The sequence below is a fragment of the Nomascus leucogenys genome, chromosome 4 (genome assembly GCF_006542625.1).
Source record: "Nomascus leucogenys isolate Asia chromosome 4, Asia_NLE_v1, whole genome shotgun sequence".
In the NCBI taxonomy this organism is placed as follows: Eukaryota; Metazoa; Chordata; class Mammalia; order Primates; family Hylobatidae; genus Nomascus; species Nomascus leucogenys.
Genome location: NC_044384.1, coordinates 147,400,290 through 147,427,296, shown reverse-complemented (window position 1 = coordinate 147,427,296; position 27,007 = coordinate 147,400,290). Strand labels below are relative to the sequence as shown.

At 40.9% G+C, this 27,007-nt stretch overlaps 1 protein-coding gene across 1 annotated transcript in view; it reads right to left on the bottom strand.

Annotated features, from left to right (window-relative positions):
• CSMD1 (CUB and Sushi multiple domains 1) overlaps window positions 1-27,007 on the bottom strand; it is a 2,090,842-nt gene that overhangs the window by 36,997 nt on the left and 2,026,838 nt on the right. Inside the window, exons 54-57 of the mRNA XM_003271406.4 lie at window positions 26,297-26,470; window positions 5,941-6,129; window positions 1,436-1,609; window positions 418-600 (exon numbers count right to left, since the gene is read on the bottom strand). Of these exons, the coding sequence (XP_003271454.2) occupies window positions 418-600; window positions 1,436-1,609; window positions 5,941-6,129; window positions 26,297-26,470 (720 nt within the window). The remainder of the gene's footprint in view (window positions 1-417; window positions 601-1,435; window positions 1,610-5,940; window positions 6,130-26,296; window positions 26,471-27,007) is intronic.

Here is a 27,007-nt window from a genome sequence, read left to right as displayed (position 1 = left end):
GCCACCGATAGATTGGAAATGATGTGTGAAGGAAGCCTGCTTCCAGCCTGCGGAAATTCCCATCAGTGGTCTGCATTGGTCCTGTTCACTGCTCTGGAACCCCACTCACTCACTGCCAGGATCTAGAAAACGCTGGCAACACCACATACACATTACCACTGGGAGAAGATTAGAAGCTTTCGTGTTACGAACTTCCAAACAAAAAGCATCGGTGTGATGGGACCTGTGGACACTTGGAATACCTCCATGCACCCAGTCATGATTTTTGATGATGCTTTCACAAATATTGGGTGGGAAAGATTAAATTGTACAAACAGTATAAATCTCTAGAATTTTTGTAGAATTTTGCCAGGCATTTTAGAATGAGTTGGGTGGTTTTAACTTTCAAGGTGGACCTTAAGGCTTGTGGGTACTCACCCTCGCACACCGGCTGCAGTCCTGACCATGACCCATTGAGCAAACATGTGCGTTCAGGGGAGCCCCTCAGCTGGTGCCCCATTTCACAGGAGAAGCGGAGAAGACTCTTTGTCTTAAATTCATCCCCAAGCCGAGACCCATGTGCTGGGGTCCCCGGATCACCACAGAATCCAGGATTATTTCCTATTGAAAATAAACACATATAGCAATCCGCAATTCTGTTAGACTTGCTTTAAGCAGAATTGTTACACTGCAAGATAATGAAAAGTTGTTGAAATTTGTGTTTGACATGAGTTACGGTTCCACAACATTCTGGCAATCTTGTAAGAAAGAATTTCTTTGTGATAGCCCCAAAATGAAAGAATTTAGCATGTTGTTCCTGTGTTACTAAATTCACAATAGCCTATTCAAACATGGTTGTGAGAATACACGACATTTCTTTTGGAAGGAGGAAAATGCTGGGAATGGTAAGTGCATCAAGAAAGGTAGGTACAGAGAGCAAAAGGGAAAATGGAGCTTTAGGTAAACTGCGAATGTTAAAAAAAAACAAAGTCGAAAGAGAGGATTAATTCTTCAGAATTGTGTCCAGAGTTGCTGGTTCACTGAATTTTAATTGTTTAAGAAACATTTATGAAAAAAATAAGGACAATTCCTTTTTCAAAGAGGACCCATGCGGTTAATGATAGCGGAGGTGGGGAAAATTGACCACATAAAAAAGAATAAAGAGCGAACAGGGACGCACGGAGCCATGGCCGGCACCTTCCTCGCAAATGAGATCCACGCACTCCTGGGAACCCTGGAGGAGAACATTTAAAGTGATGGTGTCTAACAATTATGGCGAAGATGAAGACAATATCTAAGAGCAGCGTATTTGGCTACAAACGGAATAATAATAATTTCAAATAGATGCCTAATTACAGGGCATTTCAAATAATTGTAAATCATCATTATTTGAAATCACTGTTTGAAAAGTGATTTGGCCTCCGTGATTGTGTCAGTTCGCTTGTCAGCCCCTCACCTGTGCAGTGCGGCAGTGCCCCGCTCCAGTGACTGTCTCCCTGGCACACTCTCGTGTCGTTGCCTACGAGGGTCTGGCTCCCTCTGCATGAGTAACGCACGATGGCGCCATATGTAAACAGCTCTCCAGTGAGGACGGCATTGGCAGGGACCCCTGGGTGTCCACATGATATAGCTTAAGAAAAAAGATAAAACAATTGAGTACATCCTTCCAGTTAAACCACTTTGTATTGGCAAATCTCCCATAGAGACGCCCACACTGACACCATCTGTTAAAGAAAAACATCTACATATTCTGGTATAGTCCTACAGTTCCCTTATGTAATTTGTGAGAAATACCAATTTTCAGATGACACTTCCTCCCCTAATTTCCTTTTCTTTTTTTTTTTTTTTTTGAGACGGAGTCTTGCTCTGTCGCCCAGGCTGGAGTGCAGTGGCGCAATGTCGGCTCACTGCAAGCTCCGCCTCCTAGGTTCACACATTCTCCTGCCTCAGCCTCTCGGAGTAGCTGGGACTACAGGCGCCCGCCACCACGCCCGGCTAATTTTTTGTATTTTTAGTAGAGACGGGGTTTCGCCGTGGTCTCGAACTCCTGACCTCGTGATCCGCCCGCCTCGGTCTCCCAAAGTGCTGGGATTACAAGCGTGAGCCACCAGGCCCAGCCCCCTAATTTCTTTACTGAAAAGGAAAGGTTCTCTTTATGAACCTTTTGTTTTGTTTTGTTTTGTTAAGGGAGCTTTGCTTACGGTGGAAATTTACATGTGGATTTTCAAGGAGACAGCCATACTGCCTACATTTTTCCATCGACCCTTAACTATATTCCAAATGAACAGTATTATAGGAAATTTGAGAAAGTAACATGGATCCATTAAAACTATTTCCACTATTGTTTCAGTTAATATGACAATCATATGCTTTGTTGGGGACATGATTCTGTCAAATCCGCTTAATCTTCAAGCTCACATGTCTAAGAAAGCCATTCTAACAATTCCTCTTTAAATAAGGGGCAGTCTAATATGTATAAGTAAAATATTAATACTCAATTATTGATTCATTTATTCCTCAAATTGTTCTATAAAATAATCTCAGTATTTCCATTCATTTCCTTAAAATTATACCAAATCAGGCCCAAACTGTGTTTATAAGTATCCTTCAAAAAGGCAAATTCTGTAATCCAGATTAATATAGGATAGTGAAGATTTATTTTCCCTTTACTGTACAGTATCAAATGAGGGCTAGCAATGGACAAATTTTTATCTATCTGCAAAAAGAACTAACTGAATTGAGACTACCAAGGAATTACTCAAATGCTACTGCTTTAGTATCCTAGAGTAATTCCATTTGGTAACGAGACACCCAGAAGGGTTATCAACCAGAGGGGTAGATTTGAACGCCTGGAAGCCACGGCCATCCCCTGAGTCACATCAGCCATCATTTTCTGTTTTACATGGACATTGATTCATTGGAGAACCAGATTTTATCCACACAGAGGCCTTAAAAGAAGCCAGTGAGACCGGAAACAGTGAAAGGCTGGATAAATGACCATTTCCAGGTGAAATAAAATTTATATTTTATTTAAATTTTAACCTTCAGTGAAACAATATCAAAGCAAAATTGCTCAGACAGCAAAATCAGACACGGAGCTCAGCTGCTTTAGAGCATGGAAAAGCAAATGCACCGCGAGATCTTTGGATTCCCAAAGTCACGGAAATTCCAACCGCTAATGACACCAAGTGGAAGGAACTGGCTAGCTAGGAAAACGAGAGCCAGCTAAACCCCAGCTCCTGGAGATTTGAGGCACATCAGGATCAGCACAAAACCAAATGGAAGTCTCACATAAGCCAGGAGAGACGTAAAAGAAATGTTCTGGGAAAGATAAAAACAAAACTAAACCAATTTCTATGAAAAATTCCCGGGTGTGAAGGCAAGGAGGATGAGGACGCAGACACAATTTGAAGACCGTAACACATTTATAGATGCATTTTTTGTTACAAAAGGCTGAGAATTTTTTTGAAAATTATCACGGTCTTTCTCCACAGGAATTAATTGTACTGTTGAAGTTATAATTTGAGATGAGTTTCTGTGTAGATTAGAGGAATGTGAAGGAAACTCACTTGGAGAAAAAAAAAATCTCCAATACTAACCCAGTCTCAAAATACACTTCACAATGCTGTAACTGAAAAGGCAAGAGGCATTACAACATTTACTGTGTGTGGGGTAGATCCGATTCATGATGTAATTGCCATTTCCTTCCTCATTTCTATTTTTATTTTTTTAGAGATGGGGATTTGTTTGTTGGCCAGCCTGGAGTGCAGTGGTGCAATCATAACTCCTGGCCTCAAGTGATCCTCCCACCTCAGCCTCCCAACGTGCTGGGACTATAGGCATGTGCCACCATGCCCCACTAGTTTTTAATTATTTAATTTTTTGCAGAGATTGAATCTGGCTAGTTGTCCAAGTTGATCTAGAACTCCTGGCCTGACGAGATCCACCTTCCTTGGCCTCCCAAAGTGTCGGGATTACAGGAGTGAGTCACTGCACCTGGCCTCCACTTTCTTTATGGATGCAAAATGCAAAGGACAAAGATCAGATTTTGAGCTTAAGGATTGCTTTGCTTCTAATTTCAAAAAGACTTAAGAGAGTAACACCTTTTCCTAAATCTTCAGACTATGATCTTAAAACATGATTCTCTATAAGCTAACAGCCAACCTGATTTTTCAAGTGAGAGAAAATAAGACTTTGGCTACTTGGTTAAAATGATGGATTTTTGCTAATCTTCATGGTCTATAACACACTGATAAGAAGGTTTTAAGAGGGGCCATAGGGATCATCTACGATTTTCTCTGCCCAGAAGAGCACATCCATTCTCTGGAGCCATATCCCTTCCCCTGATTTAAGGATTCAATTCACAAGCCAATTACTATCAGGATATGAGCTTTTTTTTTTAATAAACAAAAAAAGATTTAATAACAACCTTATTCACTTATTCATTTTTTATTTTAAGTCCCGGGATGCATGTGTAGGATGTGCAGGTTTGGTACGTAGGGAAACGTGTGAGATGGTGGTTGGCTGCACCTATCAATCCATCACCTAGGTACTAAGCCCTGCATGCATTAGCTATTTATCCTGCTGCTCTCCCTCCCCCTGCCCCACTGACACGCCCCAGTGAGTGTTGTTCCTCTCCCTGTGTCTATATGTTCAGCTCCTACTTATAAGTGAGAATTTGTGGTGTTTGCTTTTCTGTTCCTGCATTAGTTTGCAGGGGATAAGCTTCCAAGATCTATCCATGTCCCTGGAAAGGACATAATCTCATTCTTTTTTATGGCTGCACCATATTCCACGGTGTGTATGTACCACATTTTCTTGATTCAGTGTTTTACTGATGGACACTTGGGTTGTTCCACGTCTTGTTATTGTGAATAGTGCTGCAGTGAACATACGCATGCATGTATCATGGGATCTAACTAAACTAAAGGGCTTCTGCGCAGCAAAAAAAGAAAAAAAAAACTATCATCAGAGTGAACAGACAACCAACAGAATTATCATCAGAATGAACAGACAACCAACAGAATGGGTGACAACTGTTGCAATCCATCCATCTGACAAAGGTCTAATGGCCAGAATCTTCAAGGAACTTACACAAATTTACAAGAAAAAACCAAACAACCCCATTAAAAAGTGGGCAAAGGACATGAACAGACACTTCGCAAACGAAGACATTTATGTGGCCAATAAACATATGAAAAAAGCTCAACAGCACTGATCATAAGAGAAATGCAAATCAGAACCACAAAGAGATACCATCTCATGGCAATTATTAAACAGTCAAGAAACAACAGACGCTGGCGAGGCTGTGGAGAAATAGGAATGCTTTTACACTGTTGGTGGGAATGTAAATTAGTTGAATCATTTTGGAAGACAGTGTAGCGATTCCTCAAAGACCTAGAATAAGAAATATCATTTGACCCAGCAATGCCACTACTGGGTGTATACCCAAAGGATATGAGGTTTTTATTGTAGTCACCATGGACTGTACCAGGAATGCTCACAAAACCCAATCAGGTCTTACAGCACTCCCCTCTTTGGCCGTAGATGCCAGGTCAACACATAGAAACTCCACACCAGAGCCCTTCACCCACCTGGGCTGAGCGAGAGTAAGATGCCTGGGGGGGGAGGTCCTAGCCACCCTGTCCGAGCTGTGTGGACCAGGCCTGAAGGGAAGCCATGAGAAAAACAGATAAAGGCAACATTGTCCAAGTGGCATCCAATAACCAGGGTCATTTCGCCTGGGCATACCAGCATCCCCCGAACCCTCGAATTTTCTGAGGTTGTATTTGGTGATTTATGGCCACTCTATCTACAGCTATCATAAAAACTCCTAAAATTGGTGATGGGAGGACAGAGGGAATTAAAATTCAGTGCCTTTTAAATATGCTTACAGAATTTTCTGCTGATGGTGCCCTTGCAGGGGTCTGTGCACAGAAATTGGGAATAACCCTGACTTACCCAAACACTTGGGCAGGGATCGGTCCCATAAGCCATTTGCCATACAGGTCAAGACTGAAGATCCCAGCAAGTAAAATCCCTTCTTGCAATGGTACAGGACACTCATTCCATACTCAAAACTCTCAGGGAAGTTCTGTTGCCCCTGACGAATGGCATTTTCCACAAAGCCTGGATCGGAACAGTTCACCACTAGAAAATAAAACATTTCACACACCATTTAGAAATAGCTAGAAATAACAAGAGATCAGCAATGAAGGCGAATTCCTCATCATTTTAGAAAGTTCAGAAACTGACAACATGATGGCTGAGGCTCATGAAATTCCACTCTCAAGATGAATTCTACAGACCGCTTTGGGCCACTCTTTTTCAAGAGGTGTCAAGAATTGGTCAACCATGATAGCAATTTTCACATGAGGCTAATTTCCTCTATTTCCTAGTAACGTTTATTCAACGTAAATTCTGAAATTAGTTTCCTTGGTTAAGTCTTTGTGTTCTAATAATGGTCAAATAGAACTAGCTGAGGTTCGTTTAAATATTTTTACTCAAGCATGGTGTTTTAGAACAGTCTGTGGCAGAGTAATTAATTACCCCCAACACACATACACACCTACGTGCATTAGCGCTTTAATATGTGTGCCTAAAATAATTTTGCTCTATGTAGAACGCAACTAAAAATGACAATTATTCCATCAACACCTAATAGAAATGCAAATCAACCAGCCTCTGATTTAGGCCTCTTCTCCCTTTAGAAACAGGCCTGTGGTGAGGCAGTCTTCTGCGGCGTGCGGGACACGCTCTGGTTCCTCTGAAAGGCATTAGCCTGAATGCCTGTTGGCGTCTGCGAGGGAATTAGCGATGTGCTTTTGCAGGTGCAGAGGAAAAGAAAGAACTCTGATTACCTCATGCTTTGACCCACCCCACCAGTTAATGAGGCAGCTGTTCCAGAGGCCACAGTCTCTCCAGATATTTCTGGCTCAGAAAAGCACTGTGCAAATCAATCTCGGGCAGCCTCTGTACATCATGAGTCCCAGAAGCTGAAGGCAAACCCTGTACCCAAACTGTGCATTTTATTTCTTCTCTATTCAAAAAAGGAAGGCAGAGGGCAGAATCAAGGCTTACAGTGTTCCCTTTTAGTGCAGAAGAATAATGTTCTGTGCTTCTTAAAACAACCCTGAGTTTACAGAAGAAAGTCTTGAGTTCTTTTGAATTAAAAAAGCCAAAACAAACAAAAACCCATGTGTGAAGTTCGGGCAAATATTTTTAATATCCTATTGCATCTGCAATACAATTGTAACCAAATCTCTGAAATAGCAGGAATCACCTAATATGAGAAAATCTAATTAACTTGAAAATGTGATTATTTGTATAACCTGGAAGACACCCACATCGTCCCATTCTTCCCATTCTTACATCAAGCATAAGAGATGGAATCAGCTCCCCCATGCCACACTTCCATAAGGAGATGGATAGTCCCGGGCTGGAACACTAAAGATATTTTTGTGTTTATGTTTGTGCTTATGTTGCTCTTAGGAGACTGTCCAAAAATAATTTCAAACTGCGTTTGTAATCAAAGCAGAGAAAGCCACTTAGGAGAAATGAGTGGAAGGCTTTGACCGTCTTCCACTAGGATGCCAGAGAAACCAAATGGCCCCAGGATGCCAAAGGCCAGATTGAGCTGATGCCACCATTTCTCCTCCTCCTCCTCTTCCGTTTCCTCCTCCACCTCCGTGTCCTTTCTTCCTCCTCCTCTTCCTTCTTCTCCTCCTCCACCTCCTTGTCCTCTCCTCCTCCTTCTATTCCTCCTCCTCCTCCTCTTCGTCCATCCCTCTCTTCCTTCTATTTCTCCTCCTCCTCTTCCGTCCCTCTCTTCATTCTCTTTCTCCTCTTCCTAATCATCTTCATCTTCTCTTCGGCCCAGCCTCTCTTAAAGGTTCACTGGTGGAGATTTATTTACTGGTACAGTAACAACAGGATCCAACCACACCCTTCTCCTTTCAGGCAGAGAACCAAACGCTCTCTGAATTCCACCACGGCTGGGGAAGGGGGATTTATAATATGTGAGTTTCATAACCTTGCTCTGAAACTATGGACTAAACTTCTCTTTAAGGGTCACTCTTGCCATGGAAAGAGGTGCATAGGAGACAATAAACCCCTCATTCTTGGAAACCATTTTGCAATCTTACATTGCACTAGAATTGCTTGGAGCTAAGCCCTAAGTTTCTACCCTTTCCTTTACGTAGTTCACTATCCTTAAAATATTTTGAGCAGTAAAAATTGTTTGACAGCAATAAGTATTCCTTGAGCTCATGTGGGGAAACTGAGTGGATCCTTAAAATGGAAGCAGCATGGATACAAACACTCTAAATCTGCTCATGCACTTTTTCAGTCCTGCATAGAGTTGCAGGCAGAAGTATTTCTTTCTATTCCTTCCTATTTAATTCTGAGGCTCCATTAGAAGATGCAGCTGCATCTATATGCTGGAGGAAAAAAAGGGCAGGAATAATTTGATTTACTTGTCCATGATAGAATTTCCATACCATTGTTGCAAATGGGTGTGTTTTACCATACAGAGAATTCATCTGCCAGAAGAGTTTGTTAGTGACCAACCAGTCCACACAAGCACCTTTCCCATCTGTATTTGTTTTCTCATTTTCTATGTGAAAAATTCCTATCCAGGGATCTGGTGGAAAGAGGCTTATGTGACTGACAGGTGAGCTATTGGTTTGTAAACTAGAAGGAGAAATGGCCAGTGAAGTACTCGGTGTGGAGATGTGTCAGGCCCTCCTGCAGCCACTCCATACCTGGTTCATGACATGCTGTTAAGCATACGGTAACACGCCAGAAAGAAATAAAGAGGCTCACTCTAGATGGCTGCACCGCATCTTAACATCTTACCACCTAATACACTAAGACTTGATTTTCATGTGTGGAAACCTGACACGGAACCTGATATTGTCAGCTGGGAGGAATGAGAACACTGATGTCTTACATACATTCAGCTCAGTGTGGATTTTGTCAGCTGGGAGGCATGAGAACATGATGTCTTACATACATTCAGCCAAGCATGGAGAAGTTCAAATGAACACACAGGCTGTGTTCTGTGGCGACAGCTGGGTATGTGGAAGGGTAAAAGAAGAAATTAATACCGGGATCTGTAACAAGTCCAAAGTCACAATGACCATTGAACTAGAAATACATAAGGATCAGGACTCCTGAATACATGTCTGGTATAGCATAATAATAAAAGGCATCAGCATTCCTTGGTGACAGGAATCCCAGGTGCACCCCACCCCTTTTTCCTGGAGAGGAACAGCTGGAAATCTTAGCCCTCGATAGGATTCTAGAGGTAACTCATTAAGCCATTTTCTCTACTCTATATACACTCCTTACTCAGAGATGTCTTCTTAAAGAGGCTCAAGTTGACATACAAATATGGATAAGAGGCCAGGTGCGGTGGCTCACATCTGTAATCCCAGCACTTTGGGAGGCCGAAGTGGGCAGATCATTTGAGGTCAGGAGTTCGAGACCAGCCTGGCCAACATGGTGAAACCCCATCTCTATTAAAAATACAAAAATTAGCCAGTCGTGGTGGCACGGGCCTGTAATTCCAGCTACTCAGGAGGCTGAGGCAGGAGAATTGTTTGAACTCAGGACATGGAAGCTGCAGTGAGCCGAGATCATGCCACTGCACTCCAGCCTGGGTGACAGAGCGAGACTCTGTCTCAAAAAACAAACAAAATATACCTAATGCTAAATGACGAGTTAATGGGTGCAGCAAAACAACACGGCACATAGATACATATGTAACAAACCTGCGCATTGTGCACATGTACCCTAAAACCTAAAGTATAATAAAAACAAACAAACAAATAAATAGGGATAAACATAAGGTCCTATTGTTTATTCTCTTTCAAACTTTCTTGAGGACCATGGAGGTCCTTCCTATCCAGTAATGTCCCCATTGTCAGTTAAGTGAACGTACTGATCGCCTGATGCAGGAAGCATGAAAACACTGTGTTTTGAGATTTGATGGTGAATTATTTGAGCAGTTTTGCCAGCTCTATGACAGATCACTGTTCCCGTGGCATGCTTCACACCACAGTAGGTCTCAGCAAAGCACCGGCACTCTGACCGCGGCTTCACCTCTAGGAGCTGCCCTGTCCTGCCATGAGCTCATTAACCAGCTGTTTCCCGTTTGATTCCCTTCTGGGGGACAGGAAGCAAGGTCTGCTCCACATCCTCGCTTCTTTCCAGAACGCAAAGCAATGGCCGTGTTTTCCTGAAAATCTCCCTAATGATAGAGAAACATGAGAATTCCCATCCCAGGTTCCTTCTCCAGCTGTTGATCAATAGAAACAAAGCCACCTGTCTGCACACTGGGCTCTTCTAGGCAGTTTGCCTCTAAGGTGAAGGGCAGTTACAGGGCATCGCACAAGAGTCTGCTGTCCTCTCCGTGGCATGTACGCTGGGCTCTTCGGGCAGACAACTTCTAACGTAACTTTACAGGATTCGTATCTATTTGATTCCACCCTGTTATGTGATGAGGAAACACCGTGAACACTTCAACTGCTTTTAAATTAGATAATGTAATTCCGAGCTCCATCTGTTGTTCTCAGAAAAATTTTTCACAATCATTTCTTACATTAAACACAATCTATTCCAGATACATAAATTTTTTTTTTTTTTGAGACGGAGTCTTGCTCTGTCCCCAGGCTGGAGTGCAGTGGCACACTCTCGGCTCACTGCAAGCTGCGCCTCCTCGGTTCACGACATTCTCCTGCTTCAGTCTCCCGAGTAGCTGGGACTACAGGTGCCCGCCACCACGCCCGGCTAATTTTTTGTATTTTCAGTAGAGACAGAGTTTCACCGTATTAGCCAGGATGGTCTCGATCTCCTGACCTTGTGATCCACCTGCCTCGGCCTCCCAAAGTGCCAGGATTACAGGTGTGAGCCACCTTGCCTAGCCTTTCTGTTGTATATTTTTAACTTCATTTATTTATCCATTAAAATGTATTAGTTAATGATAATTAAATTATAGTTAAGGCTTTACTTAAAGGCTCTGAGATGAGTAGAACCGTGGACTTTCACTTGTATATCCAAAATTTGGTAAAAAATTGTAAATCTAATCGTAACTCAAAGTAAAGCCCTTCCCAATCTTTGGCATCAGCACTGTTTCGTACAAGCACAATAGTTTTTGAAGAAAGTATAAGCAACTATGATCGAGGTCGTGCCTAACTTCTTATTTTTGTAGAAGCTCTGCCTGGGGCCGAATTTGTTCTTATGTGGGTGTATTTTGAAAGGCAAACCATGGAAACAAAGCTTAGTTTTTAAATTTCAATATAATTATTACACAAAAATAAAAAGTAAAATAGAAACTGTCAGATTAAACTGTAAAAGCTAAATGCTATGGGCTAAGCTTTTATGTGAAATTAAAAATTAATATTAAGCAAACTTGGCAGAAATGCACTGTTTTAGTATGAACTGGTAACTTCTGTTCCCTGAGCAAACAGAAAACTGTTAATTACAAAGAAAAAAAAATACCGAGTTAGTGCAAGTTCTGTTTTTAAATGGCTGTGAGTGACATTCTGAGAATAAAAGGCAACTAACTTTCCATACATTTGGAGCTGCACTGAGAGACCATCTGTTTATGTCACTGCCTCAAATCGGATTCACAGGAAAGGTCTGATCCACGTCTGTCAAATTCCGCTCACTGGGGCAACCCTGAACAGCAGTGACTGGGAGCCGAGCAAACGCACAGGAGGGAGGGGCAGGATGCTGGGAGGAGCACGGGATTTAAAGAAACCTGTGCGCTGAGGCTATTTATTTACTTTGTTTTTTTCCCCCCGAGACCGAGTCTTGGTCTGTTGCCCAGGCTGGAGTGCAGTGGCATGATCTTGGCTCACTGCAACCTCCACCTCCCTGGTTCAAGAGATTCTCCTGTCTCAGTCTCCCGAGTAGCTGTGACTACAGGCATCTGCCACCATGCTCGGCTAATTTTTGTATTTTTAGTAGAGACAGGGTTTCACCATATTGGTCAGGCTGGTCTTGAACTCCTGACCTCGTGATCCACTCGCCTTGGGCTCCCAAAGTGCTGGGATTACAGGCGTGAGCCACTGCATCCGGCCTTATTCTTTTACTTCACTAGTGCTAGATGAACGGCCAGGGAAGATGAGCAAATATAAGTTGTCAGAGACGCATAGTGGTAATTTTTGGTCTAGGAAGTCAGGAATCCCAACCAGCCCAGCGTTCCCTGCAAAGCACGTGGGTTCAGAGGTAATAAACTATTCAATTGTCTGTACCACCATCGACTTCAGATTCTGTTTGTGTTTTTTAACTCACACATATTTTTGCACGTATTTAATCCAACACGTTTGACTACACATCACCCGGACAAGAGGTTTACATACCCAGCTTAAAAAATACATTGAAAAATTTTTAAAGTATAACTTCTTTAAGTTTGAATTTTAAGTTAACAGTTAACTCGGAACAGATACTGGAACAAATCAGATCTGAGCTTAAAATTTTGGCAGAGAAACCATTATTTTAAGATGATCATTGGCCTTAAAGTGACTCAAAATCAATACATGTCCCAATATAAACATTGTGACACAATTTTTATGTCACAAAAATTGTGTACAGAATATAGACACCTTAATTCTATAAGCAGACTGGAAATATACCATGTTCAAAGCTTTATTTTGTTTTCAAAATGAATCCTGTGGCCCCATCATGCCTGTATCACTAGCTTCTGCCTAGTTCAGGAACAGGCAAAACACATGATATATCCACATATAAGTGAGGCAGGAGACTGTGGTGTGATACTGCTACACTGTTTCACCACTGTCCTTACAAAGGTTCTATACAAAGTCACTAAATTACACGCTACATACGCAGTCAGTACTCCTTACAGTTTTCTTCTGAAATTTTAGTTTTCTTAAAAAAAAATCTTCAATGAAGTATAACTGATAAAGTTTACAGGGCACTGTTCCAATAAAAATTGTCAACTGATTGACACACAAGGAAGAAAGTCATAGGAGAGGGTGACTCAGCTTCACTCAAGGAGGTCAGTGGGAAATCAGGCAAGGCCTTAAGAAGTTGCTTTCTCTTAGCAATAGCTGTCCAGGGCAACAGGTGGAGGGGTCTGGTACTTTCAATGTAGTCTACAAAGAAACCAGAAATGTGCTCCAGGAGGCCCCAGTGGCTTCTGAACCGCTCCTTCTACCTTCTTAGCATATTATGAGCGAAAAGAAAGAAGGGAAGGGAAGGGGAGGAGAGGGGAGGCAAGAGGGAGGGAAGGGAAAAGGGAGGGAAGGGAAGAGAAGGGGAAGGGGAAGGGAAAGGGGAAGGGGAGGGGGAGAGAGGGACGGAGGGAGAAAACTGTCTCCATGGAAGAAGGAAGGAAGGAAGGAAGGAAAGAAGGGAGGAGGGAGAGAGGAAGCAAGGAAGGAAGGAAGGAAGGGAAGAAGGGAGGGAGGGAGAGAGGAAGCAAGGAAGGAAGGAAGGAAGGAAGGGAAGAAGGGATGGAGGGAGGGAAGGAGAAAACTTCCTCCATATTTTGCTATTTTTTTAAAACCTAAACGCTGTTTAAGTTTCTTTTTGGTGTTCATTCCTTTTCCTTCTTCTTTCTTAGTTTATTTTAAAGTATATTAAAAACTTGATCATGAACAGAAAAAAAATAAACAAAAAACTATGCTTTGAAATGTAAAAATAGCCAAGTAAATTCTTGGGCAGTCAGGAAAAGGCATAAAAGTCAGTTCAATACATTTTTAAAAAGCACTCATAAAAATTTTTTTGTAATATGATTATGTAATAATACGATTTTTTACAACTTTTCAATTGAATAAATTACAGAAAGCTTAGAGTACAAAAATACAACTAACTACGCAATAGTCAGTGTATTGCATTCAATAAATATTTCTGGATTTGTTCACTAACTGAATGAACCAAAATTAAATTAAACAAGATTGCTGGCCACAGAGAAAACACAGTAACAACAGTAAAAAAATGACTATTTTCAAATATGTGAAAGTTACATATTTTTATCTTTTATCCATAACTGATAACTAGGTTACAGCTATAGTTTTGGCTTTTTGGTGTGATAAAAGAAATACGTTATAATTTATTGTAATTGACAATTGTAATTGATTGTGTGACTTTCCTGCGATAACATGAACTTTGAAGAGGAAATTCAGATTCCCTGAGGACTCACTGTCTGCCAGCACTTGGCGAAGCACTGGTTTATCTAGAGCTCTCAAAAGCCTACGAAGAGGGTCCTGTGGCTATCACCCCCTTGATTCTTCATATAAGAACACTGCTGTTCTCCCAGGAAGCCGAGTATTAACTCTAAGACCTGCAGCTAGGACTAGGTGGTGTGGGTGCCAACACATATCAGATCCACCCCTAAGACTGTGTTTTCTCTACTCAGCAACACTCCCTCTAAGTCCTACACAGATATTAATATTTTCCCCAGTTCATTTATTTTTTATTTTTTTTGAGACAGAGTCTCACTCTGGCTCACCCAGGCTGGAGTGCAATGGTGCAGTCTCAGCTCACTGCAAGCTCCACCTCACGGGTTCACGCCATTCTCCTGCCTCAGCCTCCCGAGTAGGTGGGACTACAGGTGCCCGCCACCAAGCCCAGCTAATTTTTTGTATTTTTAGTAGAGACGGGTTTTCACTGTGTTAGCTAGGATGGTCTCGATCTCCTGACCTCTTGATCTGCTTGCCTCAGCCTCCCAAAGTGCTGGGATTACAGGCGTGAGCCACCACGCCTGGCTCTCCAGTTCATTTTTTACCAAAGAAAATATGCCTAATGCAAAGGGAAAGGATTGCATGAAATATTCATTTGGTGCAAAAGTAATTGCTGTCTTTGCCACAGCAATAGCATAAACGGCAATTACTTTTGCATCAACCTAATAACACAAGGAAGTGCCATATGCAAATTCTCTACACAATGATATTTAAATCTTCACTTCAGAGACTCTTGCAAGCACATTCCCTCTTAACTGATTTTAACTCAGCCCTAAGGCAAAGTTAGAACTAATTCTTAATGGTCTCTCCAACTATATTACTTCCAGGCTTTGGATGTATTTTTCTATCATATTTTACTGATAAAATAATAAACAGCTTATATTAAGGGCATTTAGCATTTGCAGGTCAAGAAGAAAGGCATGTTAACTCTATGAGCTATTAAAATTTTAATTAAAGAGGCATTAATTTTATAAGGATAATTCTTGACATGGAAAATTCTTCATGATATATGATTACATAAAAAGGCAGGTTATAAAAGAGTCCACAGGGATTATATGTAAGCTTATGTGTGTATATATAATATACATAAATAAGAAATACATAAATATATAAGAGACAAATATATTTCTTTCTATATAATATATACATAAATATATATAAGAAATATATAAAGAAGTATATTTCTTTTTTTTTTTTTTTTTGAGAAGGAGACTCGCTCTTTCACCCAGGCTGGAGTGCACTGGTGCAATCTCGACTCACTGCAGGCTCCGCCCCAGGGTTCACGCCATTATCCTGCCTCAGCCTCCCGCGTAGCTGGGACTACAGGTGCCCGCCACCTCATCCGGCTAATTTTTTGTATTTTTAGTAGAGACGGGGTTTCACCGTGTTAGCCAGGATGGTCTTGATCTCCTGACCTCGTGATCCGCCTGCCTCAGCCTCCCAAAGTGCTGGGATTACAGGCGTGAGCCACCGCGCCCGGCCAAAGAAATATATTTCTATATATATAAGAAATATATAAAATACGATAAAATCTACAATACCTTTTCTAAAAATCAAAGCTTGTTCACTACTATTTGGAAAGATGATTGATGCAGTACTTCTTCTTTTCAGATATAACTCACAAATTTTGCTGTAAGGAATGTACACAGCATGATGAGAAACGAACACGTGACTTTTCAGTTAACATAAACTCGGAAGATGAATGCCCCCATAAGAGCGGCCTTCTCTAAGCACAAGAGTGATGCGGGTTCATCATCGTTTCCCTCTGTGCCAGGGGACACACCCTGCCAGTGGCGCGCATAAGGGCAGTTTCGGGGAGACTGGAGCCTCATGGTCCCTGGGCTCACAGCAGCCTCCTGCTCTTGGCAAGCTCCTTCCCATCCACTTCCTAAAGCCCAAGAGGAGCTTTGTTAAGTGACATCACTGCAATTAGTTCATTTATGTTAAGTTCTGCCATGCCTGTGCAGGATGTGCAGGTTTCTTCCGTAGGTAAATGTGTGCCATGGGGGTTGGCTGCACCTGTCAACCCATTACCTAGGTATTAAGCCCCGCATGCATTCGCTATTTTTCCTAAAACCTATTTTCCCCATTTATTAAAATAACTATTTTAGCTATTTTAACATTAGCTTACATTTCCTTTAATTTTAAAATTTTACTATTTTAACATTTTGAGAATATGTTATTATATCCAATTTTTCATTAACACTTTAGTGCAACTATACCCATAATGATTCTTTAGGCAAGTTTTTGTGGTTATTTCCTTTTTGATTCCTCTACTCTAACAGAACATTCACTAACCCTATGTGTTCTTAATTTTCTTTATGCTCATGTACATAAGCATATTGGGACATACGTTTTACATGTGTCTAAACACCCAATCCTACAAAATTATGACAAGAAAAGAAAAAATAATATCTTAATGTTTGCATGCAATACACAAATTATTAGACGAAGCAGGGAAACATCGTGTGAATCATCCTGAAACAAGGTGAGACCTGGTAAATCTAACTGGTCCCTCATTGAACTGGCTCAACTCTTAGGCATAGTGACACATATTTTAGAATAGGGGACAAAGATTCCTAGAAAGCTCCTCTAGAGAAATATGGGCCTCCAGGAGAGTAGGAAAATGTGATTCTCAAAATAAACCTGAAGATGCTTGTTTTCATTCCTTCTTACGACATCTTCAACTGTATAAATTATTTCATCCAGAAAGATACTACTACTAATAAAAGGGATACCTTCTTTTACTTTTCAGTCTTATATGCAAAGACAGTGTTACTGGGTTGAGTATAATGAATTTTCTTTAGTTTCCTAAATCTGACTTTTTTAATTTATCACAAGCACTGCAGGGCTGGATAGAGCTTCATCCTGCGAACGGTTGAACGTGAGAATAAGCAGGCTCCCCAGGGTGAGGCAGACGTTGTAGAAATCTGTATCTAATTCTGCCTCACAGTAGCACAGATTTACCTGGGGCTCTTTTCAAAATTTGAGGTGGGGTTTCTGTTTTGTGCCATTAACTAAGTGCTGCACCAGGGTCACACTCAATGACTTCTCCAGATTACACACTTGAGAATCTTAGGAAGTAGTTGGGAAAACAATGCAAAGACAACAGCACACTTCTGTGAGATACAACAACCTAAAACTCTTGTGAGAGTATTTTAAAAAGCAGACACAGACCATATTGCAGTAAACAGCGAGCATCCCTGGCAATTTTGTTCAGCTGTTTTTTTTAACTTGAGGTTTTTGAGTTTTATGCCATTTCTTCCTGAAGCTTCACCATCTTTATGAGTCTGTCCTCTTTGAAATATTGTTTTTTCCTATTTTAATAACATGCATATAAATTCTGTGTACTAGATTGTGTCTTATTTCAGATATAACACAAAACAAAACAATATGGAATAATAAAAAACTAATGCAGGCAGACAGGTAGGGATGACACAGGGACTTCTAATCAACCTGACATGCCAGTGATGCTCCGTTAACCTCCGCCTCCATCCCCTGCTTCATCAGATATATTTGAAAAAGCACCTTTTAAAATTAAGTTTGTTTCTTTCTAGGAAAAGCCAGGAAGTTTAAAAAAATAAAGGCTACATTAATTCTGAAGAGTTTAAAATGCATCATCAAATTTGTTTAAGCTGTGCAACAGACACGGTATCTAGTGGACCAGAGACAGTATCTGGAACACTGAGAACGATTAATAAATGTGAGGTGTTTAATTTCTTCTTCTCTTCCTTGGGATAAATTAGAAGAAAGTGGAACCTAGATACAAAAAAAGCTTTTGATACTTAAAAGCCCACTCTTTTGAGTTCATTTAATCTCTCATTCTGCAAGAACGTGTTTTGCGTCAAATGGACACATGCCATGGCAGATTGGGTGGGTCTTCCTGGCTAGTAAACTCCTCTGGTCGTCTGCATAGTTATCTACTTAAAGATATGAATAATTGTATTGACAGTGTCTAGCACATCATTTGGGATATAGTAGGTGCTTAACAAATGTTGCATTACATCGCCTAGAAGGTTCTAGGGGGATGGATACAGAACGTTCTGATACACCTAAGACCTCAAGACATAATTATGCTGTCCCCCTGTGTGGAGGTAACTGGGACAACATTTGTGGGCATTCATTCTCAATCATTCTTTCAGTCATGCAATTTTTTTTTTTTTCACACAAGGAGGAGAAAACAGTTTGATTAAAGCTGTTGAATCTTTCTTTAAGTCCTTGCAGCTGCATGAGCAAGAGGCTGACACTAATATCTGTCTTCCCATCGCCATTCCGGTCCTCACAGTTTCTTGCAGATGTGCGGATTCGTGTTTTCCTCTGAGAGCTGAATGAGTTAATATGGTTGGTTCAGCCATATTTGCCACAGTGTGCAATAAATAGTTCATGTATAGCAAAGCCTCCTGGTGCTAGAGACAGTGGGACAAGATTTCATTCAGCACCGGTTGACACATTTCAGGGTACCCCCTAAACCCATCTCCCATTTTCCATAGCCCCTGACTTTACAAGTAAGACTGTCTCTACGAACCCATTATTATATAATAATACTATATAGACTATAAGATCGACTATGCTAATTTTCAAGCTGACCAGACCACCCAGATTATCGACGAAAGCAGGAGGTTTTGAGCAAGAAACTAGGGACACCTCTGTGAGCTATTCCATTCCTCCTTGCTCCTAAATAAGACACGATAGAGGCCTGCTTTCTGGGGAGAGTGAGAACAAAGGAGCTTTGAGGATTTTGTTATGCATGCAAGATGCTCTCTACCCTGTAAGAGCGAAAAGCGATGATAATCCCCACATATTTGTTCAGAAGTATTCACCTATAGTACACGGGCCCAGAGCTACGCAAGGTATGGAGCAAATGAGATACTCTGAAACTTCGCATCTGTTAGGTGAGCTCATTGGTCAGAGGCATCCTCCGTGGGAAGCGCAGAACTGCTCTGGTCTTTCTTTATCCACCGCCTTTCCCACATTTTAATGTGATCTTTTCCCTCCAGTTGTAGATTGCTTTCCATATGGTATATTAGCAATGGCAGTTGACTGCTACTGCAGATATACCAATTCAGATAAACTTGGGCTCATATCTTTTGGCAGCAAAGCCTTATACAATATACATCATCTAAAAGATGATTTTCCTTATGTCTTGTCCTTCAACAGACCAATTATTTCTAGGGTGTGGCATTAAGGGTACTTATGACTTTATGTACAAACTACATTAAGACACTCACTGTTGTTCCACTTAAAATCGCAATGCTAAAATAGTTCTTAATACACATGGCACACTCATAAATTTAGAGCTTTTAGGTTATACACATTATTTAAATTTCTGAAACAGGGTAAGGACCAAAACATACTAAATATACATTTACGAATGAAACTGTCACTGTTGGAGATTTTTTTTTGGCAATGCAATCAATAAGTTAATTGGAAAGAATAAAAAGTACAAAAGTTTATATTCATCAAAATGAAACCAGAACCATTTTCTAAACACAGATATGGCCTTATCCTAAGGCTTTTGAAAAATCTCAGAGAACCGAAAATATTTCTTTAAAAAACAACCTGAAATTTAATTTTTTTTAACAAGAGACATGGTTCAAAATTGCCATTTCCTTATGAGCAAACATTTTTGAAAGTAAAACTTGTTAACTAATTAATTGATTAATGAAACATACCTTTTTTAAAAAAAGCAAAAATGCAAGTGAATATGAGTCACTGAAGTATTCAAATGCTGTGAAAATAATAGATGTTCAAGAAAAGAATACTCCTGTGTTTAAACACATAAATAGCATTTGGTCCACGGCTGTATTTCCCATCTGAGAACTTCAGTAGTCATGGAAACTCACAGAGGGAAAATGGTGCTAAGTGTTTTTAATAAATTCCACCTATTATAAAGAGGCAGTGAGTACAAAAGGCACAGGAAATTTCGTTTAAGAAGACGACTACACAATGAAAACCTGAAGTTATTTCCTACTCTACTGTCAAGTATAGACGCTTAAAAATATGTTAAATCAGTAGAAATATAACAGATTTAAATATTCCATATGACAAACAACCAGTTTGTTCAAATTTTAGTGTGTGTGTATCCACTCTTTCAATATTTATCTTAATTACATTCACATGACTTAAAAGAAACACATGCATGAATAGTACATATGCATGCAGACACATGCACACACATGCACACACATACACACATGCACACATGCACACACATATACACATGCACACATGCACACATGAACACATGCACACATGCACACGCACACGCACATACACTCACATGCACACACACGCCACACTCATTGCTGAGAGGTAGAGGGGTAGGGAAATGGGGACTGCTTATGGGCTTAGGGTTTCGTTTTGGGGTGATGAAACATCTGGGAACTAGACAGAGGTGATGGTTGCACAAAATGGTCATGGCAAAAGTGCCCCTGAACTGCACACTTTAGAATGGTTAACTAGTTTTAGTTGTTGTTGCTGTTGTTGTTGTTTTTAATGGAGTCTCACTCTGTCAGCCAGGCTGCAGTGCAATGGCGTGATATTGGCTCACTGCAATCTCTGCCTTCTGGATTCAAGCAATTCTCCTGACTGCGCCTCCCGAGTAGCTGGGATTACAGCTGCGCACCACCACACCTGGCTAATTTTTTGTATTTTCAGTAGAGATGGGGTTTCACCATGTTGGTCAGGCTGGTCTCGAACTCCTGACCTCGTGATCTGCCTGCCTCGGCCTCCCAAAGTGCTGGGACTATAGGCGTGAGCCACCATGCCCAGCAAACTAGGTCTAGTTTTATGCTATCTGATTTTCTTTTGAGATGGGGTCTTGCTCTGTTGCCCAGGCTGTAAGTGCCATGTCTTGGCTCACTGTAGCCTCGACCTCCCAGGCTCAAGGGATCCTCCCTTCTCAGCCTCCTGAGTAGCTGGAACTACAGGCATATACCATCACACCTGGCTAATTTTTGTATTTTTTGTAGAGACTGAGTTTTACTATGCTGCCCAGGCTGGTCTCAAACTCCTGTGCTCAAGTGATCTGCCTGCCTCAGCCTCCCAAAGTGCTGGGATTAAAAGCATGAGTCACTGTGCCTGGCTGAATTTTATCTCAAGAATAAAATAAACACTGAAAGAAAGGATTGTCCAATATCATGTGTTGGAGCTTCATCCAGTACTTGTGAATCCCAAAGCAGATTTTTTTTACTCATTAAAAACTGCTCCCTTTATATACACTTATGTGAACTTCTATGTGTGTTTTAAAACTAAAAACAATGCAGAGAAGCCACTTCTAGTTAATGAAGTCCTTTTAAATTGGAGACACTTTTCCAAAATTTGAAGCAAAAAAAGGGTGTGGACTGCCTGTCTGGGTTTTCTAAATCATCCCCCTTGTTGAAGGTAAGGTTATATTTTCCTTCTTCAATGCATTTATTGCCAATATCCTGTTAACTGCAGCAGAGGGGGCTACTGTCTGCCCCTGTCCGGCATCACTTTCCTGATCCTACTGCAAAGGAGGAGCGTCGGGGCACTGAGGCAGAGGCAAACCACAGCCCAACTCTCAGTGTCTCCCACATGCCAACTGGATATACTTTAAAAACATTTTTTAGGAAGTCGGCTTCCAATTATTTGAAGAGAAGGATTCATCTTTTTCTCATCAAAAGCAAGAATAAAGCTGAATTTTCATTTAAATGAAGGAAGCACTCAAAGGTCTCCCGGGACGTATAGATCTAATCCTCTAGTGTAAAATACAAAGGAAAGCTTTTGGTTTTGTTTCTAATGTTTTAAAAGATGAGCGTGGCTAAAGTTTTACGACGTAGACTGCGTGCCACAATGAAGACAGCTCCCGTCTCGGCCCTTACGGCTTCACTCTGGCCCGGAGTTACTCCCCTGCACTGAAGAAAGCAGACAAGGCTCGTGACGTTATCGTCAACGGTGGTTCTGAAAGTAAGAAAACAGGCTGGGTGCGGTGGCTCACGCCTGTAATCCCAGCGCTTTGGGGAGGTCAGGAGTTCAAGACCAGCCTGACCCACATGGTGAAACGCCATCCCTACTAAAAAAAAAAAAAAAAAAAAAAAAAATTAGCCGGGCATGGTGGCATAATCTCAGCTACTTGAGAGGCTCAGGCAGGAGAATCACTTGAACCCTGGAGGCGGAAGTTGCAGTGAGCTGAGATGGCGCCATTGCACTCCAGCCTGGGCAACAGAGCGAAACTCCACCTCAAAAAAAAAAAAAAAAAAAAAAAAAAAAAAAAAAAAAAACCAACAAGAAGGAAGAAAGGAGGAGGAAAGAAAGAAAGAAAACAGCATTCATACAACCAAAGAAGTAGCCTGAGTAGTTGACTTCACGTGTACTGATTGCTGATGGTCATTTTGGGTCATTCTACTAGGCATGAAATTAAAGGGAATTGATGGACGGCAATTTTCAGAGTAACATTGCCTTGCAGTGGTTGGATTCTTTCCCCACACACAGAACTTTGCACCTGCTTTTGTTGCTCTTGTGGTGAGGACGCAGGTGCTGATGTCATGCGGACAACTCAGCCGGGGCAGCGGAAAGTTCCCAAAACGAGCACCAGTTCCCCACTCACGTGATACCACTGCCATGTTTAACAGAGGAAAACGGATGCTTTTTGACTAAAAGACTAAAACTTTTATGAAAAATAACTCGTGTGTGGTAAATGTAGACATTAAAGCCATCGACGTTGTATCTTTATATGGAAAGTGGGTATAGCTACATAGAAACACACAGTAAAGTTTTTATAGGGACAATTAATTAAAAAATCTAATTCTGAAAATTATTTATAGACACTCATCATTCAATTTTTGATGTTTTTATTTTGGGTTAGGAACATGGAAGCCCTTCCTGATAATGTTTCTTTTTAATTTAATAAACTACCATATTAAAACCAGTATCTCTTGACTATCCATAGGTTAAAAAAAGAATAGTAAAACTCTATTTAAATCTCAGACTTTATATAAAAATTAACACAAAATGGATGACAGACTTTAAAATATATCAAATGCAAAGTGATAGAAAAAATAGAGGAACACTTCAAGATCTAGGTCTTGGCAGAGTTCTTAGACTTGACATCAATACCATGACCCATAAAAAGAAAAGATGATAAATTTAAAACTTCTGCTGCTCAAAGGACCCTGTGAAGAGGATGAAAGTCAAATGAGAGACTGGGAAAAATTTTGCCAATCATATACCTGACAAATGACTATTACATAGAATAAAGAACTCTTGAAACACAATCTTAAAAAACAAACAAAAAAATCCAAACAATTCAATTAGGATGTGAGCAAAAGGCATGAGCAGGTATTTCACTGAAGAGTACAGATGGGAATAATCAGCAGACAAGGTACTCACGTCGTTAGCCATCAGGAAATTACAAGTGAGCACCATAGAAAGCTATCACTCACGTCGTTAGCCATCAGGAAATTACAAGTGAACACCATAGAAAGGTATCACCACACATCTATCAAGAAAGCTAAAATAAGACAGAGAGCCTGCACCGAATGCTGGAGAGGATGTGGAGAAACTTCATCGCCCACACATGTTCAGTAGAGATGACAAATAGTACCGCCATGCTGGAAAAATGCTTGGCAGTTTCTTATAAAACGAAACTTGCAAATACCATATGTCCCAGTACCATTTACACTCTTGGGCATTTTTCCCAGAGAAATGAAAACTTATGACCACACAAAATCCTGTTCATAACAGCTCATAGCAGCATTGTTTGTGACAGCAAAGTCTGGAATCAACCCAGACGTCCTTCAATGGGTAAACGGTGAAACAAACTGTTACATCTGTACCATGAAATTCTACTCCACTGAAAAAAGGGACTGAATTATTGACATGGGCCACAACTTGGGTGAATCTCCGGAGAATTATGTTGAATGGAAGGGCCCATCTCAGAAGGCTGCACGTCACATGATTTCATTCATTTCTATAACATTCTTGAAGGGAGAAGGTCAGAGAAGTGGAGATCAGGTTAGGGGATGCCAGGAATTAAGAAAGAGGTTGGGATGTGCGGGTGTGTTTATAAGAGGAGTAAGGGGGATTCTTGTGATAATGGACATTCTCCATCTTGATCACATCAATGTCCACAGGCTGGTTGGTCTAATACCCTCTAAGTTTGCAAGATTCTACCACTGGGTGAAAGTGGGTAGGGGACAAAAAGGACCTCTCTGTGTTATACCTAGTGCCTCCGTGGGAATCTAGAGTTATCTCAAAATGAAACATTTTATTATGAATGTATTTACTCATTCAACAGAGAAAAGGAGGACTTTGATGGGAAAAAAAAAGAGAGAATTGATGACATTTTATCCTAACAAAAAAATAACATGCTGAACATATGACATATTTTACATATTCCATATAAACATGTAATTTAATAATTTACCATATTAAAATGTAATGTTAACATATTCGAGCTCGAACATTTTTAAAAAAGAGAGATTACAAATTAAATCAGCTTCTTATCAGGATGATGACCCGCATGATCTCCAATGTCAGATTTTCACTGAGATAACGCTGTTACTAAGTAAAGAAATGAAGCATATCGCTCATGGACGCACACACGATTGTGAGGAGCCGAGGGCGGGGTGAGGGATGTTTGACTCTGGAAGTATCAGGCCCAGGCAGTAAACTCAGCTCTGCTCCCAACGGAGTCCTCCGGCCTCCACACAGAGCCACCGCTAGCTCTCTTGAGCTCCAGAGCGTATTTTGCTAGGCCCTGCTCCATACTTCCTAAAACACCACTGCACAGTTGTCAGTCATAAGAGTTCAACGGCCGAAAAGGCTGAATTATGCTAGAATGAGGACATAGCAGTGTTTTGCATCTCCTCTTATTTCTCGCGATTGTGAAACTAAAGTGAAAGAGATCATTTCAACCCTAATTCTGCACATCAGATATTTCCCATGTAATTATTAAAGGAAAAAACAAACACAAATACAATGAAAGAAGAAGAAAAGTTGTAGTTCAGGTGAAATTGGTAACCACGTTCCTCTCTTGGTTTTTAGTTTTTGAGGGAGACCATGTTTGGATAAAATGAAAGCGGTGATTCAAGCAAGCTCACACTTGGGCATCTGGGGCTGTCCCTGGGCTCCTTAAGCGGGGGTGGTTCCCTCCTCTGGTCAGGGGCTGGGGCTCGGCGGAGGCAGGGGCACTGGCTTCACCCCCTCACCCTGGTTTCCTTTGCATTCTGCACTGTGGTTAGTTGAGTGAACTGGGTTTCATTAGTGTGTTGGTCAAATCCCAAACATTCTGATCCTGACAGTACTAGTATTTTAGGGGGAAACAGAGGTAGGAGACTTTACTTAGCCTTTGAGCTTACGCCAAGCCCTCCAATTTAGACCTGAGCCAGAACTCTGCAGTTGAGTAGCCAACTCCTATACAACTTCTACTCATTTTTTAAATGACTTGGGTTCCTACTCTGCTATCAGCTTATTTGAAGATAGGTCCCGTGGGAATCGGAGGGTAAGAGAGGCTCTTCTCAGAGAAAGAGACATTGGTAAGTTCCTGGCTTTAATTTCATCTTAATACCATAAAAAATACTTGCCCTTCACACTGAAGTACAATGCACCATCAATAAGAGAGATGTTGTCATGGAAAGTAATTGAAATGAAATCTTAAACATTATGAGCTCGAACATCTAGAAATGCAAAAAAGACAGAACACAATTTTCTTGGAAACTCAGATTTAGCCAAGGTCTCTGTGACTATGTTTAAAGAAATGAATCAAAAAATAAATAATTGAAAATTTAAAACAGTAAGAACTTCTTAAAGACAGTCATAAAATTAGAAGCATAATGGCCCCCAAATGCTAACTATACAGGGTAGAAATAAATGTGTAAATGAATGAATAAAAACAGAAATGGAATACGAGTTATCTTTAACGGAGAGAATCCTAAATTTTCGTGATTGAACATCTGGCTACAAGACAGGAAAAAGCCATGGAGAGCTCTGTGCTTACTCTCAGAAATGCTTTCACACCTGAATGGCGAGAGTTTGCAGAACTCTTTATGCATCACCCTTGGCTCATGGAGACAGGCTCCTTGGTGTTACTGGGCAGCCCAGAATACTCTCAGAGCAAAGGGCTCATTCCTGGATGCTTCTCCTACCTCGACACGTGGGCAGAGGGCTACTCCACTGGCCGTTGCTCCGACACTGGGCTCGAGACACGCCCTGCAGCAAATAGCCCGTGTTGCAGGTGAAATTCACGACGTCATTCAGGTTGAACTCACTGCCATTAGTGAATCCGTGGGCAGGGTTTCCAGGGTGACCACATGTGATGGCTGTAGAGAGACAGGTCAATGTCATTGTTAAATATGGAACAGGTCATCCCTTTCACTTGGGATTATTAATAAGAAACATGCAGGCATGCTAACTGTATGGACTGAAGGTTTTCCACTAACCAGGCAGCTTACAGATGGTATTTATATTCAGGAGGGAATATTGGGAGCTAGAACCAGAGGCTGACCCTACAGGCTTTTAACATAATTGTGGAAAATAACAAACACCTGCCAAACACACTTTCTTCATCATCATAATTATTACTTCTCTCTTGAATCATGACAGAATACCAAATGATTTAAAAATGAAGCACTGAAAAACAAGAGATGCTAAAAATTCTTGTATTAATCATGAGTTTTGAACATTTTCTCCATACACACCAGCTGACTTTGTGAAACCTTCCTTTTGAGACAGTATGGGGATTTGTTTGATACTTTAAAATGTCCACGTATAAATTATTGCAATATCAATTTGCACATCATGAAATTAGCAAAATAACTAAGCACACTCAGTTCCCATTTTTGTTGAGAATCTCTGTC